Below are 17,315 nucleotides of genomic sequence, written 5' to 3' on the forward strand. Positions count from 1 at the left end.
CTATATGATACGTTCTATATGATACAGTATGTTCTATATGATGTGTTCTATATGATACAGTATGTTCTATATGATGTGTTCTATATGATACAGTATGTTCTATATGATACAGTATGTTCTTTATAATACGGTATGTTCTATATAATACAGTATGTTCTATATGATATGTTCTATATGATACAGTATGTTCTATATAATGTGTTCTATATAATACAGTATGTTCTAAATGATACAGTATGTTCTTTATAATACAGTATGTTCTATATGATATGTTCTATATGATACAGCATGTTCTATATGATACAGCATGTTCTATATGATACAGCATGTTCTATATGATACGTTCTATATAATACAGTATGTTCTATATGATACAGTATGTTCTTTATAATACAGTATGTTCTATATGATACGTTCTATATGATACGTTCTATATGATACAGTATGTTCTATATGATACGTTCTATCTGATACGTTCTATATGATACAGTATGTTCTATATGATACGTTCTATATGATACGTTCTATATGATACAGTATGTTCTATATGATGTGTTCTATATGATACAGCATGTTCTATATGATATGTTCTATATGATACGTTCTATATTATACAGTATGTTCTATATGATGTGTTCTATATGATACAGTATGTTCTATATGATACAGTATGTTCTTTATAATACGGTATGTTCTATATAATACAGTATGTTCTATATGATATGTTCTATATGATACAGTATGTTCTATATGATACAGTATGTTCTATATGATACAGTATGTTATATAATGTGTTCTATATAATACAGTATGTTCTAAATGATACAGTATGTTCTTTATAATACAGTATGTTCTATATGATATGTTCTATATGATACAGCATGTTCTATATGATACAGCATGTTCTATATGATACAGCATGTTCTATATGATACGTTCTATATAATACAGTATGTTCTATATGATACAGTATGTTCTTTATAATACAGTATGTTCTATATGATACGTTCTATATGATACAGTATGTTCTATATGATACGTTCTATATGATACGTTCTATATGATACAGTATGTTCTATATGATACGTTCTATATGATACGTTCTATATGATACAGTATGTTCTATATGATGTGTTCTATATGATACAGCATGTTCTATATGATATGTTCTATATGATACGTTCTATATGATACAGTATGTTCTATATGATACGTTCTATATGATACGTTCTATATGATACAGTATGTTCTATATGATACGTTCTATATGATACGTTCTATATGATACAGTATGTTCTATATGATGTGTTCTATATGATACAGCATGTTCTATATGATATGTTCTATATGATACGTTCTATATGATACAGTATGTTCTATATGATGTGTTCTATATGATACAGTATGTTCTATATGATACAGTATGTTCTTTATAATACGGTATGTTCTATATAATACAGTATGTTCTATATGATATGTTCTATATGATACAGTATGTTCTATATGATACAGTATGTTCTATATAATGTGTTCTATATAATACAGTATGTTCTAAATGATACAGTATGTTCTTTATAATACAGTATGTTCTATATGATATGTTCTATATGATACAGTATGTTCTATATGATATGTTCTATATGATACAGTATGTTAAATATGATATGTTCTATATAATACAGTATGTTCTATATGATACAGCATGTTCTATATGATACAGTATGTTATATATGGTATGTTCTATATAATACAGTATGTTCTAAATTATACAGTATGTTCTTTATAATACAGTATGTTCTACATAATACAGTATGTTCTACATAATACAGTATGTTCTATATATGTTCTAGATGCTACAGCATGTTCTATATGATATGTTCTATATGATAGAGCATGTTCTATATGATACGTTCTATATAATACAGTATGTTCTATATGATACAGTATGTTCTTTATAATACAGTATGTTCTATATGATATGTTCTATATGATATGTTCTATATGATAGAGCATGTTCTATATGATACGTTCTATATAATACAGTATGTTCTAAATGATACAGTATGTTCTTTATAATACAGTATGTCCTATATGATACAGCATGTTCTATATGATACGTTCTATATTATACAGTATGTTGTATATGATATGTTCTATATGATACAGTATGTTCTAAATTATGTGTTCTATATGATATGTTCTATATGAGGTATTCCCAAACTCGGGGGTACACGCAATGCCGTCGGGGGTACGCCAAATAAAAATGTGATTCACAAATTTTGTCAAAAATAAAATAAAAATCTTCACATTTTCAAGCAGTACATTGATACTTTCCAACGGAGCTATACATACAGGGTTTTTTTCTCGCCAGAGTAGCCTTGTTTCACTGCCAAAAATTATACCATCTAGTGTTCAGCGAAATAACAACACAATGTCAATTACAGGTAGCCTAGTCAAATAATTAACATCCAATCACATTAACCGTTACTCTCTCACGGAAACCTTCACTCTTGCACAGACATTTAGAAACGAAACATGACTGTTTGAAAATAAGCCACAGGAGTTTTTGGAGTGAGAATAAAGAAGACTTTCAAGTAGTAAGACATGTATAAAAGCATCAAATACCATTAATAATAAGGGGCTAGAAGCATCTTATATGGTGAGCTACCAAGTGGCTGAGAGAGGCAAGCCCCATACTATTATGGAGGACTTAATTCTTTCGGATATGGCTGGGACAATGCTGGGAGAAAAGACCAAAACAACTATACAGACAATGACTTCATCAAACAACACTGTTTCACGACGCATCAGTGCCATGGCAGGAGATGTTTTAAAACAATTACTGCTTCGCATACAAGCCAGTGAATTATAAGCGTTACAGCTGGATGAGTCAACAAACGTGGCGGGCCTGGCACAGCTCCTGGTATATGTCCGCTACGTTTATGGGGGGTCAATTTACATTTACATTTACGTCATTTAGCAGACGCTCTTATCCAGAGCGACTTACAAATTGGTGCATTCACCTTATGATAATTAAGGAAGACATCCTCTTCTGCAAACCACTAGAAACCAGGACAACATGAGAGGATATTTTTAAAGTACTGGGCAGCTTTGTGACATCCAATGGACTTTGGTGGTCAAGATGTGTTGTACTGTACTGATGGCGCAAAAACCATGACAGGAAGATATTGTGGAGTGGTAAAGCGCGTGCAAGCAGTTGCTCCAGACGCCACTTGGGTACACTGCAGCATTCACCGAGAGGCTCTTGCTGCCAAGGGAATGCCTGACAGCTTGAAAGATGTTTTGGACACTACAGTGAAAATGGTTAACTTTGTTAAAGCAAGGCCCCTGAACTCTTGTGTATTTTCTGCATTATGCAATGATACAGGCAGCGACCATGTAACACTTTAACAACATACAGAAGTGCGCTGGTTATAATGGTTATAATATTGGTTATTCTTCAGGATTGGTGGGTCCCCTGCGGGACGGTTGAGCTAACGTAGGCTAATGCGATTAGCATGAGGTTGTAAGTAACAAGACAATTTCCCAGGACATAGACATATCTGATATTGGCAGAAAGCTTAAATTCTTGTTAATCTAACTGCACTGTCCCATTTAGAGTAGCTATTACAGTGAAAGAATACCATGCTATTGTTTGAGGAGAGTGCACAATTTTGATCATGAAAAGTTATTCATAAACAAATTAGCCACATTTGGGCAGTCTTGATACAATATTTTGAACAGAAATGCAATGGTTCATTGGATCAGTCGAAAACTTTGCACATACACTGCTGCCATCTAGAATCTAAATTGCACCTGGGCTGGAATAATACATTATGGCCTCTCTCTTGCATTTCATAGAAGGTACAAAACAAAATACAAGAAAATGGTTGGTTGTTTCTTTGTATTATCTTTTACCAGATCAAAGGTGTTATATTATCCTACATTCCTTTCACATTTCCAAAAACTTCAAAGAGTTTCCTTTCAAATGGTACCAAGAATATGCATATCCTTGCTTCAGGGCCTGAGCTACAGGCAGTTAGATTTGGGTATGTCATTTTAGGCTAAATTGAAAAACAGGGTCCGATCCTTAAGAGGATTTATCAAGAGGTAAAGTACTGACACGTTTTTTAAATTGAGAGACAAGCTTAAAGTTCGCTTTACTGACAATCATTTTCACTTGTCTGACCGCTTGCATGATGACGAGTTTCTCAAACGACTGGCCTATCTGGGTGATGTTTTTTCTTGCCTGAATGATCTGAATCTAAGATTACAGGGACTCTTCGCAACTATAATCAATATGCGGGACAAAATTGAGGCTATGATTAAGAAGTTGGAGCTTTTTTCTGTCTGCATTAACAAGGACAACACACAGGTCTTTCCATCATTGTATGATTTTTTTGTGTGCAAATGAACTCAAGCTTACGGACAATGACAAATGTGATATAGTGACGCACCTGAGTGAGCTGGGTGCGCAATTAAGCAGGTACTTTCCCGAAATGGATGACACAAACAACTGGATTGGTTATCCCTTTCATGCCCTGCCTCCAGTCCATTTACCGATATCTGAACAAGAGAGCCTCATCGAAATTGCAACAAGTGGTTCTGTGAAAACTGAATTTAATCAGAAGTTATTGCCAGATTTCTGGATAGGGCTGCGCTCAGAGTTTCTTGCCTTGGCAAGTCGCGCTGTTAAGACACTGGTGCCCTTTGCAACCACGTACCTATGTGAGAGTGGATTCTCGGCCCTCACTAGCATGAAAACTAAATACAGGCACAGACTGTGTGTGGAAAATGATTTAAGACAGACTCTCTCCAATACAACCTAACATTACAACCTAACATGTCAAGCACACCCTTCTCATTAACCTGAGCAAAATTATTGATTATTATTTTATTATTATTTGTGCCCTGGTCCTATAAGAGCTCTTTGTCACTTCCCACGAGCCGGGTTGTGACAAAAACTCACACTCATTCTATGTTTAATAAATGTATGGTAGAGTGTGTGTGTGTGTGTGTGTAGCAGGCTTACAATGATGGCAAAAAACTACATTTGAGAGTGCGCTGACCCTGGTGCTAGAGGGGGTACGCAGCTGTAGGTTGAATGTTTGAAGGGGTACGGAACTATAAAGTTTGGGAACCACTATTCTACATGATGTGTTCTATATGATATGTTCTATATGATACAGAATGTTCTATATGATACAGTATGTTCTATATGATATATTATGATACAGTATGTTCTATATGATACAGTATATTCTATATGATATGTTCTATATGATACAGTATGTTCTATATGATTTGTTCTACATGATATGTTACATATGATACAGTATGTTATATATGATTTGTTCTACATGATACAGTATGTTCTGTATGATACAGTATGTTCTATATGATATGTTCTATATGATACAGTATGTTCTATATGATATGTTCTATATGATGCAGTATGTTCTATATGTGTTCTATATGATACAGTGTGTTCTATATGATGTTATATTATATATGATACAGTATGTTCTATATGATACAGTATGTTTTCAATGATTTGTTCTATATAATACAGTATGTTCTATATGATGTGTTCTACATGATGTGTTCTCTATGATTCAGTAGGTTCTATATGATAGTGTGTTTTATATGTGGTCTTTTTTTATTTAACTAGGCAAGTCAGTTAAAAACAAATTCTTATTTTCAATGACGGCCTACGAACAGTGGGTTAACTGCCTTGTTCTGGGGCAGAACGACTGATTTTTACCTTGTCAGCTCAGGGATTCAATCTTGCAACCTTTCGGTTCAGTCCAAAGCTCTAACCATTAGGCTACCTGCCAACCCATGATACAGTATATTCTATATGATGTGATCTATATGATACAGTATGTTCTATATAATATGATCTATATGGTAGAGTATGTTCTATATGATATGTTCTATATGATGTGTTCTATATGACAGACTATGTTCTATATGATGTGCTCTATATGACATGTTCTATACGATACAGTATGTTCTATATGATACAGCATATTTTACAGTTGAAGTCAGAAGTCTACATACACTTAGCTTGGAGTCATTAAAACTCATTTTTCAACCACTCCACAAATGTCTTGTTAACAAACTATAGTTGTGGCAAGTCGGTTAGGAGATCTACTTTGTGCATGACAGAAGTAATATTTCCAACAATTATTTCACTTATAATTCACTGTATCACAATTCCAGTGGGTCAGAAGTTTACATACACTAAGTTGACTGTGCCTTTAAACAGCTTGGAAAATTCCAGAAAATCATGTCATGGCTTTAGAAGCTTCTGATAGGCTAATTGACATCATTTGAGTCAATTGGAGGTGTACATGTGGATGTATTTCAAGGCCTACCTTCAAACTCAGTGCCTCTTTGCTTGACATCATGGGAAAATCAAAAGAAATCAGCCAAGACCTCAGAAAAGAAATTGTAGACCTCCACAAGTCTGGTTCATCCTTGGGAGCAATTTCCAAACGCCTGAAGGTACCACGTTCATCTGTACAAACAATAGCACGCAAGTATAAACACCATGGGACCACGCAGCCGTCATACCGCTCAGGAAGGAGATGCGTTCTGTCTCCTAGAGATGAACGTACTTTAGTGCGAAAAGTGCAAATCAATCCCAGAACAGCAGCAAAGGACCTTGTGAAAATGCTGGAGGAAACAGGTACAAAAGTATCTATATCCACAGTAAAATGAGTTCTATATCGACAACCTGAAAGGCCGCTCAGCAAGGAAGAAGCCACTGCTCCAAAACCCATAAACTATGGTCTGCAACTGCACACGGGGACAAAGATAGTACTTTTTGGAGAAATGTCCTCTGGTCTGATGACACAAAAATAGAACTGTTTGGCCATAATGACCATCATTACGTTTGGAGGAAAAAGGGGGAGGCTTGCAAGCCGAAGAACACCATCCCAACCGTGAAGCACGGGGGTGGCAGCATCATGTTGTGGGGATGCTTTGCTGCAGGAGGGACTGGTGCACGTCACAAAATAGATGGCATCATGAGGTAGGACGATTATGTTATTATGCAGCCGAGCGGAAATGGAGGAAAACTCGCCTCCCTGCGGACCTGGCATCCTTTCACTCACTCCTCTCTACATTCTCCTCTTCTGTCTCTGCTGCTAAAGCCACTTTCTACCACTCTAAATTCCAAGCATCTGCCTCTAACCCTAGGAAGCTCTTTGCTACCTTCTCCTCCCTCCTGAATCCTCCTCCCCCTCCCCCCCCTCCTCCCTCTCTGCGGATGACTTCGTCAACCATTTTGAAAAGAAGGTTGACGATATCCGATCCTCGTTTGCTAAGTCAAACGACACCGCTGGTCCTGCTCACACTGCCCTACCCTGTGCTTTGACCTCTTTCTCCCCTCTCTCTCCAGATGAAATCTCGCGTCTTGTGACGGCCGGCCGCCCAACAACCTGCCCACTTGACCCTATCCCATCCTCTCTTCTCCAGACCATTTCCGGAGACCTTCTCCCCTTCCTCACCTCGCTCATCAACTCATCCTTGACCGCTGGCTACGTCCCTTCCGTCTTCAAGAGAGCGAGAGTTGCACCCCTTCTGAAAAAACCTACACTCGATCCCTCCGATGTCAACAACTACAGACCAGTATCCCTTCTTTCTTTTGTCTCCAAAACTCTTGAACGTGCCGTCCTTGGCCAGCTCTCCTGCTATCTCTCTCAGAATGACCTTCTTGATCATAATCAGTCAGGTTTCAAGACTGGGCATTCAACTGAGACTGCTCTTCTCTGTGTCACGGAGGCTCTCCGCACTGCTAAAGCTAACTCTCTCTCCTCTGCTCTCATCCTTCTAGACCTATCTGCTGCCTTTGATACTGTGAACCATCAGATCCTCCTCTCCACCCTCTCCGAGTTGGGCATCTCCGGCGCGGCCCACGCTTGGATTGTGTCCTACCTGACAGGTCGCTCCTACCAGGTGGCGTGGCGAGAATCTGTCTCCGCACCATGCGCTCTCACCACTGGTGTCCCCCAGGGCTCTGTTCTAGGCCCTCTCCTATTCTCGCTATACACCACGTCACTTGGCTCTGTCATATCCTCACATGGTCTCTCCTATCATTGCTATGCAGACGACACACAATGAATCTTCTACTTTCCCCCTTCTGATAACCAGGCGGCGAATCGCATCTCTGCATGTCTGTCAGACATATCAGTATGGATGACGGATCACCAGCTCAAGCTGAACCTCGGCAAGACGGAGCTGCTCTTCCTCCCGAGGAAGGACTGCCCGTTCCATGATCTCGCCATCACGGTTGACAACTCCCTTGTGTCCTCCTCCCAGAGTGCTAAGAACCTTGGCGTGATCCTGGACAACACCCTGTCGTTCTCCACTAACATCAAGGCGGTGACCCGATCCTGTAGGTTCATGCTCTACAACATTCGCAGAGTACAACCCTGCCTCACACAGGAAGCGGCGCAGGTCCTAATCCAGGCACTTGTCATCTCCCGTCTGGATTACTGCAACTCGCTGTTGGCTGGGCTCCCTGCCTGTGCCATTAAACCCCTACAACTCATCCAGAACGCCGCAGCCCGTCTGGTGTTCAACCTTCCCAAGTTCTCTCACGTCACCCCGCTCCTCCGCTCTCTCCACTGGCTTCCAGTTGAAGCTCGCATCCGCTACAAGACCATGGTGATTGCATACGGAGCTGTGAAGGGAACGGCACCTCCATACCTTCAGGCTCTGATCAGGCCCTACACCCAAACAAGGGCACTGCGTTCATCCACCTCTGGCCTGCTGGCCCCCCTACCTCTGAGGAAGCACAGTTCCCGCTCAGCCCAGTCAAAACTGTTCGCTGCTCTGGCACCCCAATGGTGGAACAAGCTCCCTCACGACGCCAGGACAGCGGAGTCAATCACCACCTTCCGGAGACACCTGAAACCCCACCTCTTTAACCTGTTGGGTCTAGGGGGCAGCATTTGCACGTCTGGATAAAAAAAATGTACCCGATTTAATCTGGTTACTAATCCTACCCAGTAACTAGAATATGCATATACTTATTATATATGGATAGAAAACACTCTAAAGTTTCCAAAACTGTTTGAATGGTGTCTGTGAGTATAACAGAACTCATTTGGCAGGCAAAACCCTGAGACATTTTCTGACAGGAAGTGGATACCTGATGTGTTGTATTGACTTTAAACCTATCCCATTGAAAAACACAGGGGTTTAGGAATATTTTGGCACTTCCTATTGCTTCCACTAGATGTCACCAGCCTTTACAAAGTGTTTTGAGTCTTCTGGAGGGAGATCTGACCGAACAAGAGCCATGGAACGGTGATGTCCCATTAGACACCTGCGCGCTACTTCATGTTGGGTACCCTCGTTCCAATACGTTATAAAAGAGTATGCATTCGTCCACCTTGAATATTATTCATGTTCTGGTTAAAAAAGGCCCTAATGATTTATGCTATACAACGTTTGACATGTTTGAACGAACGGAAATATATTTTTCCCCTCGTTCATGACGAGAAGTCCGGCTGGCTTACATCATGTGCTAACGAGACGGAGATTTTTGGACATAAATGATGAGCTTTTTTGAACAAAACTACATTCGTTATGGACCTGTGATACCTGGAAGTGACATCTGATGAAGAGAATCAAAGGTAATGGATTATTTACATAGTATTTTCGATTTTAGATCTCCCCAACATGACGTCTAGTCTGTATCGCGAACGCGTATTTTTCTGGGCACAGTGCTCAGATTATTGCAAAGTGTGATTTCCCAGTAAGGTTATTTTTAAATCTGGCAAGTTGATTGCGTTCAAAAGATGTAAATCTATAATTCTTTAAATGACAATATAATATTTTACCAATGTTTTCTAATTTTAATTATTTAATTTGTGACGCTGACTTGACTGCCGGTTATTGGAGGGAAACGATTTCCTCAACATCAATGCCATAGTAAACGCTGTTTTTGGATATAAATATCAACTTGATAGAACTAAAAATGCATGCATTGTCTAACATAATGTCCTAGGAGTGTCATCTGATGGAGATTGTAAAAGGTTAGTGTATCATTTTAGCTGGTTTTATGGTTTTGGTGACCCTGTCTTTGACTTGACAAAACATTACACACAACTCTTGTAAATGTACTGTCCTAACATACTCTAAATTTATGCTTTCGCTGTAAAACCTTTTTGAAATCGTAAAACGTGGTTAGATTAAGGAGATGTTTATCTTTCAAATGGTGTAACATAGTTGTATTTTTGAAAAATTTGAATTTTGACATTTATTTGGATTCAAATTTGCCGCTCTTGAAATGCACCTGCTGTTGATGGAGTGCACCACGGGTGGCACGCTAGCGTCCCACCTAGCCCCAAGAGGTTAAGGAATACCTAGGATAGGATAAAGTAATCCTTCTAACCCCCCCCCCCATTAAAAGATTTAGATGCACTATTGTAAAGTGGTTGTTCCACTGGATATCATAAGGTGAATGCACCATTTTGTAAGTCGCTCTGGATAAGAGCGTCTGCTAAATGACTTAACCTCTTACATCTAGACGTTCCGCTAGCGGAACACCTGCTCCAATATCCAATGATGGGCGTGGCGCGAAATACAAACTCCTCTAAAATCTGAAAACGTCCATTTTTCAAACATATTACTATTTTACAGCATTTTAAAGACAAGACTCTCGTTAATCTAACCACACTGTCCGATTTCAAAAAGGCTTTACAGCGAAAGCAAAACATTACATTATGTCAGCAGAGTACCCAGCCAGAAATAATCAGACACCCATTTTTCAAGCTAGCATATAATGTCACAAAAAACAAAACCACAGCTAAATGCAGCACTAACCTTTGATGATCTTCATCAGATGACAACCCTAGGACATTATGTTATACAATGCATGCATGTTTTGTTCAATCAAGTTCATATTTATATCAAAAACCAGCTTTTTTACATTAGCATGTGACGTTCAGAACTAGCATACCCCCCGCAAACATCCGTTGAATTTACTAAATTACTCACGATAAACGTTCACAAAAAACATAACAATTATAGATACAGAACTCCTCTATGCACTCGATATGTCCGATTTTAAAATAGCTTTTCGGTGAAAGCACATTTTGCAATATTCTCAGTAGATAGCCCAGACATCACGGCTAGCCATTTAGACACCGACCAAGCTTAGCCCTGACCAAACTCTGATTTACTATTACAAAAGTTTGATTACCTTTGTTGTCTTCGTCAGAATGCACTCCCAGGACTGCTACTTCAATAACAAATGTTGGTTTGGTCCAAAATAATCCATCGTTATATCCAAATAGCGGCGTTTTGTTCGTGCGTTCTAGACACTATCCTAAAGGGTAAATAAGGGTGACGAGCATGGCGCAATTCGTGACAAAAGATTTCTAAATATTCCATTACCGTACTTCGAAGCATGTCAACCGCTGTTTAAAATCAATTTTTATGCCATTTTTCTCGTAAAGAAGCGATAATATTCCGACCGGGAATCTGCGTTTAGGTGAACAGAGGAAAGAAAACAAAGCATTCGGTCGACGCGGGCACGCGCCTGAGTCTCACAGTACTGTAACCAGCCACTACCCAAACGCGCTACTTTGTTTCAACTAGAGCCTGCAAAGCCACGATTCAGCTTTTTGCCGCCTTCTGAGAGCCCATTGGAGCCGTAGGAAGTGTCACGTAACAGCAGAGATCCTTTGTAATGGATAGAGATGGCAAAGAAGGCCAAGAAATGGTCAGACAGGGTACTTCCTGTACAGAATCTTCTCAGGTTTTGGCCTGCCAAATGAGTTCTGTTATACTCACAGACACCATTCAAACAGTTTTAGAAACTTTGGAGTGTTTGCTATCCAAAGCTAATAATTATATGCATATTCTAGTTTCTGGGCAGGAGTAATAATCAGATTAAATCGGGTACGTTTTTTATCCGGCTGTGAAAATACTGCCCCCTATCCATAACAGGTTAAATGTAATGTAAATGTAAATGTGGATATATTGAAGCAACATCTCAAGACATCAGTCAGGAGGTTAAAGCTTGGTCGCAAATGGGTCTTCCAAATGGACAATGACACCAAGCATACTTCCAAAGTTGTGGCAAAATGGCTTAAGGACAACAAAGTCAAGGTATTGGAGTGGCCATCACAAAGGCCTGACCTCAATCCTATAGAAAATTTGTGGGCAGAACTGAAAAAGCGTGTGTGAGGAAGGAGGCCTACAAACCTGACTCAGTTACACCAGCTCTGTCAGGAGGAATGGGACAAAATTCACCCAACTTATTGTGGGAAGCTTGTGGAAGGCTACCCGAAACGTTAGACCCAAGTTAAACAATTTAAAGAAAATACTACCAAAAACGAATTGAGTGAGTGTAACTTCTGACCCACTGGGAATGTGATGAAAGAAATAAAAGCTGAAATAAATCATTCTCTCTACTATTATTCTGACATGTCACATTCTTAAAATAAAGTGGTGATCCTAACTGACCTAATACAGGGAATTTTTACTAGGATTAAATGTCAGGAAGTGTGAAAAACTGAGTTTAAATGTATTTGGCTAAGGTGTATGTAAACTTCCTTCTTCAACCTGTATATGATACAGCACCAACTGTCAGTAAGAGTGATCATGATTGAGTCTTTGAATGAAAAGAATGAGATAAAACTGTCCAGTTTGAGGTTTTTTTGCAGCTTGTTCTAGTCGAGAGCTGCAGTAAACTGAAAAGACGAGCGACCCAGGGATGTGTGTGCTTTGGGGACCTTTAACAGAATGTGACTGGTAGAACCGGTATTGTATGTGGAGGATGAGGGCTGCAGTAGATCTCTCAGTTAGGGGGGAGTGAGGCCTAAGAGGGTTTTATAAATAAGCATCAACCAATGGGTCTTGCGACGGGTATACAGAGATGACCAGTTTACAGAGGAGTATAGAGCGCAGTGATGTGTCCTATAAGGAGCATTGGTAGCAAATCTGATGGCCGAATGGTAAAGAACATCTAGCAGCTCGAGAGCACCCTTACCTGCCGATCTATAAATGATGTCTCCTGTGCGGCAGCGTAGCCAAGCGTTGGACTAGTAACCGAAAGGTTGCAAGTTCAAATCCCCGAGCTGACAAGGTACAAAATCTGTCGTTCTGCCCCTGAACAAGGCAGTTAACCCACTGTTCCTAGGCCGTCATTGAAAATAAGAATTTGTTCTTAACTGACTTGCCTAGTTAAATAAAGGTTAAAAAAAATATATATAAAATCTAGCATGGTCATCTGAATCAGGGTTAGTTTGGCAGCTGGGGTGAAAGAGGAGTGATTATGATAGAGGAAACCAAATCTAGATTTAGCTTTATCCTGCAGCTTTGATTTGTGCTGAGAGAAAGACAGTGTAACGTCTAGCCATACTCCCAAGTACTTGTATGAGTTGACTACCTCAAGCTCTAAACCCTCAGAGGTAGTAATAACACCTGTGGGGAGAGGGGCATTCTTCTTACCAAACCACATGACCTTTGTTTTGGAAGTGTTCAGGACAAGGGCAGAGAAAGCTTGTTGGACACTAAGAAAGCTTTGTTGTCGAGCGTTTAACACAAAATCCAGTGATGGGCCAGCTGAGTATAAAACTATCATCTGCATATAAATGGATGAGAGAATATATATGATATATTCTATATTATAATCTGGGTGGTTCGAGCCCTGAATGCTGATTGGCTGACAGCTGTGGTATATCAGACCGTATACCATGGGTATGACAATACATTTATTTTTACTGCTCTAATTACGTTGGTAACCAGTTTATAATAGCAATAAGGCACCTCGGGGTTTGGGGTATATGGCCAATATACCACGGCTAAGGGCTGTATCCAGGCACTCTGCGATGTGTCGTGCATTAGAACATCCCTTAGCCATGGTATATTGGCCATATACCACACCCCTCTCGTGCCTCATTGCTTAATGATATATTCTATATCATCATGTGGTTTGGTAAGAAGAATGCCCCTCTTCCCACAGGTGTTATTACTACCTCTGAGGGTATGTTCTATATGATATGTTCAGAGAGAGAGAGAGAAAGAGAAAGAGAAAGAGAGAGAGAGAGAGAGAGAGAGAGAGAGAGAGAGAGAGAGAGAGAGAGAGAGAGAGATGTCCTTGTGTACTTTGGAAAAATGCTCTGTCTGGAGGACTTGGTAACAGTACAAGACAAAGGAGATGATCTACCCTGTGGACAAAACGTGTGTGTATATGTATGCCTACGTGTGTGTTCCTCCCTACCTGTTCTTTGGCTTTGGACACCCAGGTCTGGAACAGCAGATCCAATCTGGACTTGTGGTACTTCCTGGTGGTCTTCACCGCTATGAAAATGTCTTTAAGCTCCAGAGGGTTCCTGGGCTGAGACCCTCCAGCCCCCGTCACACCCCCAGCTCTGTGGAGGAAGTCCCCCTCTGACCCTGTCTGAGAGTCTGTATGCTTCCCAGTGCCCTGGGTGTCAGCTCGACGAGCTGTATACACCCAGTCCCCATCCACAGTCCTCTTGGTCTCTCTTGGTGTGCTCTGCCCCATAGAGTCACCATCAATCCCATTACGCCCCACTGTCACTTTCCCCATATCTGCCTGGAGAGGAACCACCAGACGTCCAGGGTGCCGGGCAGGCTTGTTGTGGGCCCTGGGCTGGGGCAAGTCCCCCTGATGCTGTGAGGGCTGGAGGGTGGGGATGAGGAGCAACAAAGCACAGAGAGCCAGGGAGAACAGGAAGCAGAGCTTGCTGACACCCATCGAGGAGACATGCATCCTGATTGGCCACTGAAGGGGCCTGTCAGCCGCCAGCGCCAGCTTTGCTCCACACACCGCCGCGTCCCATCTTCATAACCTCACACGGGAACCTGAAGAGACTTCAACACACAACATCATCATCGCCCCCAAGCCATTAGACTGATTCATAAAAATTGCCACAGGACAATTCACATTGACAACACCCCCCCGTACACTGCTGCTACTCGCTGTTTGTTTGTTACCTATGCATAGTCACTTCGCCCCCACCGACATGTACAGATTACCTCAACTAGCCTGTACCCCTGCACACTGACGCGGTACTGGTGCTCCCTGTATATAGCCTCGTTATTGTTATTGTTATTGTGTTACTTTTTATTTTTGGCTACTTGGTAAATATTTTCTTCTTCTTGAACTGCACTGTTGGTTAAGGGCTTGTAAGTAAGCATTTCACGGTAAAGTCTACACTTGTATTCGGCGCATGTGGCAAATAAAGGTTGATTTGATTTGATCATAAAATGACAGTGACACACTTGAGAAGATAATCTAGCTGGAAACTGGCTCCTGTACTGGGTTTACTGTAGCCTGGATGACAGACAGATCAGACTGTTTCTGCGTAAAAGGACCAAGTTTTCACTGTACAACTGTATAAATATTCTGTCCATCTCAAATGGCAGACGCTATTTCTTCTGTCTGACAACTAACTTTTGCTGAATTGGCAAAAACAGGCATGTAGAGTCTGGAAGTTCTCCTCTGTGCACATCGTCACTCATGCCCTGCAATTTGTCAGTCAGTTTATACGTGTCACATTAACTAGCAAGACTTACCTTCAGTGTGTGAGCAATTTCCTGTTTGCTGCTATTTTCAGAGGGAATGATACTTCAACTGGTAACAGATGTCAGTTGTAGGAAGCAGAGTGATGTAATCCAACCCTTTTTTTCTTTACTAAAATTAGCCTCCTTAGAGAAATATGAGCTCTTAGCACATATAGATATGTGGATATAGCATGAAGGAGAAAGAATGGTTTATGAATTAGATATTAATAATTTACAGGAGGGATGTAAATAAATAACCCTAATGCATAAAACAAATGTTAATGTGCCTAGTTTGGGTTTGTCTAAAACAGTCAAAAATAGAAACATCGTTTTTTTTCTCTGAAGATTATGCATCGAGAATCTGGCAGATTGGGGCACTGCCAATAGAAACAGGTCTGACTGCTGTGGGTTTGGTGATTTAAAAAAATGATGAATGCAAAAACCATGCGATTTAGCAACATTATTGGCTATTAAAAAGTCAATTTAAAGTTTAAAAGGATGTTTAGGAGTTGTTTTGTGTCCATTTCGTGCATGTAGGCTGTCCTACGGTAAACAAGAGAGGCAAGAGTCTGTGGTCTAATAAATTATTTAGAATTAGGCTACATTATATGAAAATGTAGCACTTCCTAGTCGATCTTGTGGCAATAATGTAAAATAACCCTAAGTATGCCGATTTACTTAAAACACGTATTCTGTGATGAAGAAAATAGCTACATTGTAGGCCTAATAACTTACATGGAAAGAAAATAAACCACATGGCTATGGTTTTACATCTTCCTCTGATGTGCAACTGCAACAACAAAACACCAGGGAACTGGTCACCAATAATGAATTAAGTGAGCAGAATCTGATCAAAGAAGAGATAAATAAAGGTTTCCGGGCGCTTTTAATCCTCTTCAACGATCGTCTCTTTTTTGTCTCATCGTCTTGACTTTAATTCGATCGGTCTCAAACTTTAACCATCGCTTTCAGTAGCTCGCTTATACGACCGCGATAAAAAAGTAGCCAAGGTGTGCACTCCGCAAGTCAAATGCAAGTGAATCAAACAACATCATGTGTTTCCATTGCGATTATAAACGGCTTCTGTTTCTCCGATTCCTCTCAAACCACCTACTATTAACTTCCTCTTCAAAATAAAATCATCTGAAACTGAGCGCCCTCTGGCTGGTGATGCTGACCTGGCCCTTGTTACAATATGTAACTTTTTGGGAGACCCGAACAAATTCACATAGAAATATGAGTTATAGATATTTCATTCACATTGAAAGCAAGTGTAAGAAGCGGTACTTCTGTTCTATGTGTGCTACTTCTATGCTTCCCGTGCTGACGTTTCGTTTTTGCGTCTTTTACATTCGGTTTTACACGCCAGCTTCAAACAGATGAATATACAATATTATTGTTTATGAAAATATACATTTCCCCGCGGTTTAGATCGTACACTGATTCTCTACCCGATGACTGCTTGTTTTGTCACAAACTGAAATTAGGCGAACTATCAGAATTTTTGCAACCAGGAAATGGCGGATCGATTTCTGCATAATAAATCTGTCCCTGTAGCGTAGTATCCTAGGGGTGTATTCATTACGCCGATTCTGTTGCAAAACTTGTCTTACACGGAAGCAAACTGTTTGGACAAATGATTACACCCCAGGCTACAGCTGTTGCCACTGTGTTGCTATTTTCGCTCTGGGTGGAAGGCTGTCGTAAACTATTTTGTGCTGACAATAGAGAAGTTGTAAGACCAAAAACTCGCGACA

At 40.1% G+C, this 17,315-nt stretch overlaps 1 protein-coding gene across 4 annotated transcripts in view; it reads right to left on the bottom strand.

Annotated features, from left to right (window-relative positions):
• LOC106610281 (beta-1,3-N-acetylglucosaminyltransferase radical fringe) overlaps positions 1-16,974 on the bottom strand; it is a 41,916-nt gene extending 24,942 nt beyond the window's left edge. Inside the window, exons 1-3 of one of the 4 annotated variants that reach the window (XM_014209550.2) lie at positions 16,294-16,974; positions 15,571-15,720; positions 14,249-14,865 (exon numbers count right to left, since the gene is read on the bottom strand). In XM_014209550.2, the coding sequence (XP_014065025.1) occupies positions 14,249-14,764 (516 nt within the window). In that variant the 5' untranslated portion in view covers positions 14,765-14,865; positions 15,571-15,720; positions 16,294-16,974. Of the gene's footprint in view, positions 1-14,248 lie in introns of all 4 variants that reach the window. The other 3 variants (XM_014209559.2, XM_045724440.1, XM_045724438.1) reach the window with 3 other exon arrangements.
• Positions 16,975-17,315: the final 341 nt, after the last annotated feature.

This window comes from Salmo salar, chromosome ssa01 (assembly GCF_905237065.1).
Source record: "Salmo salar chromosome ssa01, Ssal_v3.1, whole genome shotgun sequence".
In the NCBI taxonomy this organism is placed as follows: domain Eukaryota; kingdom Metazoa; phylum Chordata; class Actinopteri; order Salmoniformes; family Salmonidae; genus Salmo; species Salmo salar.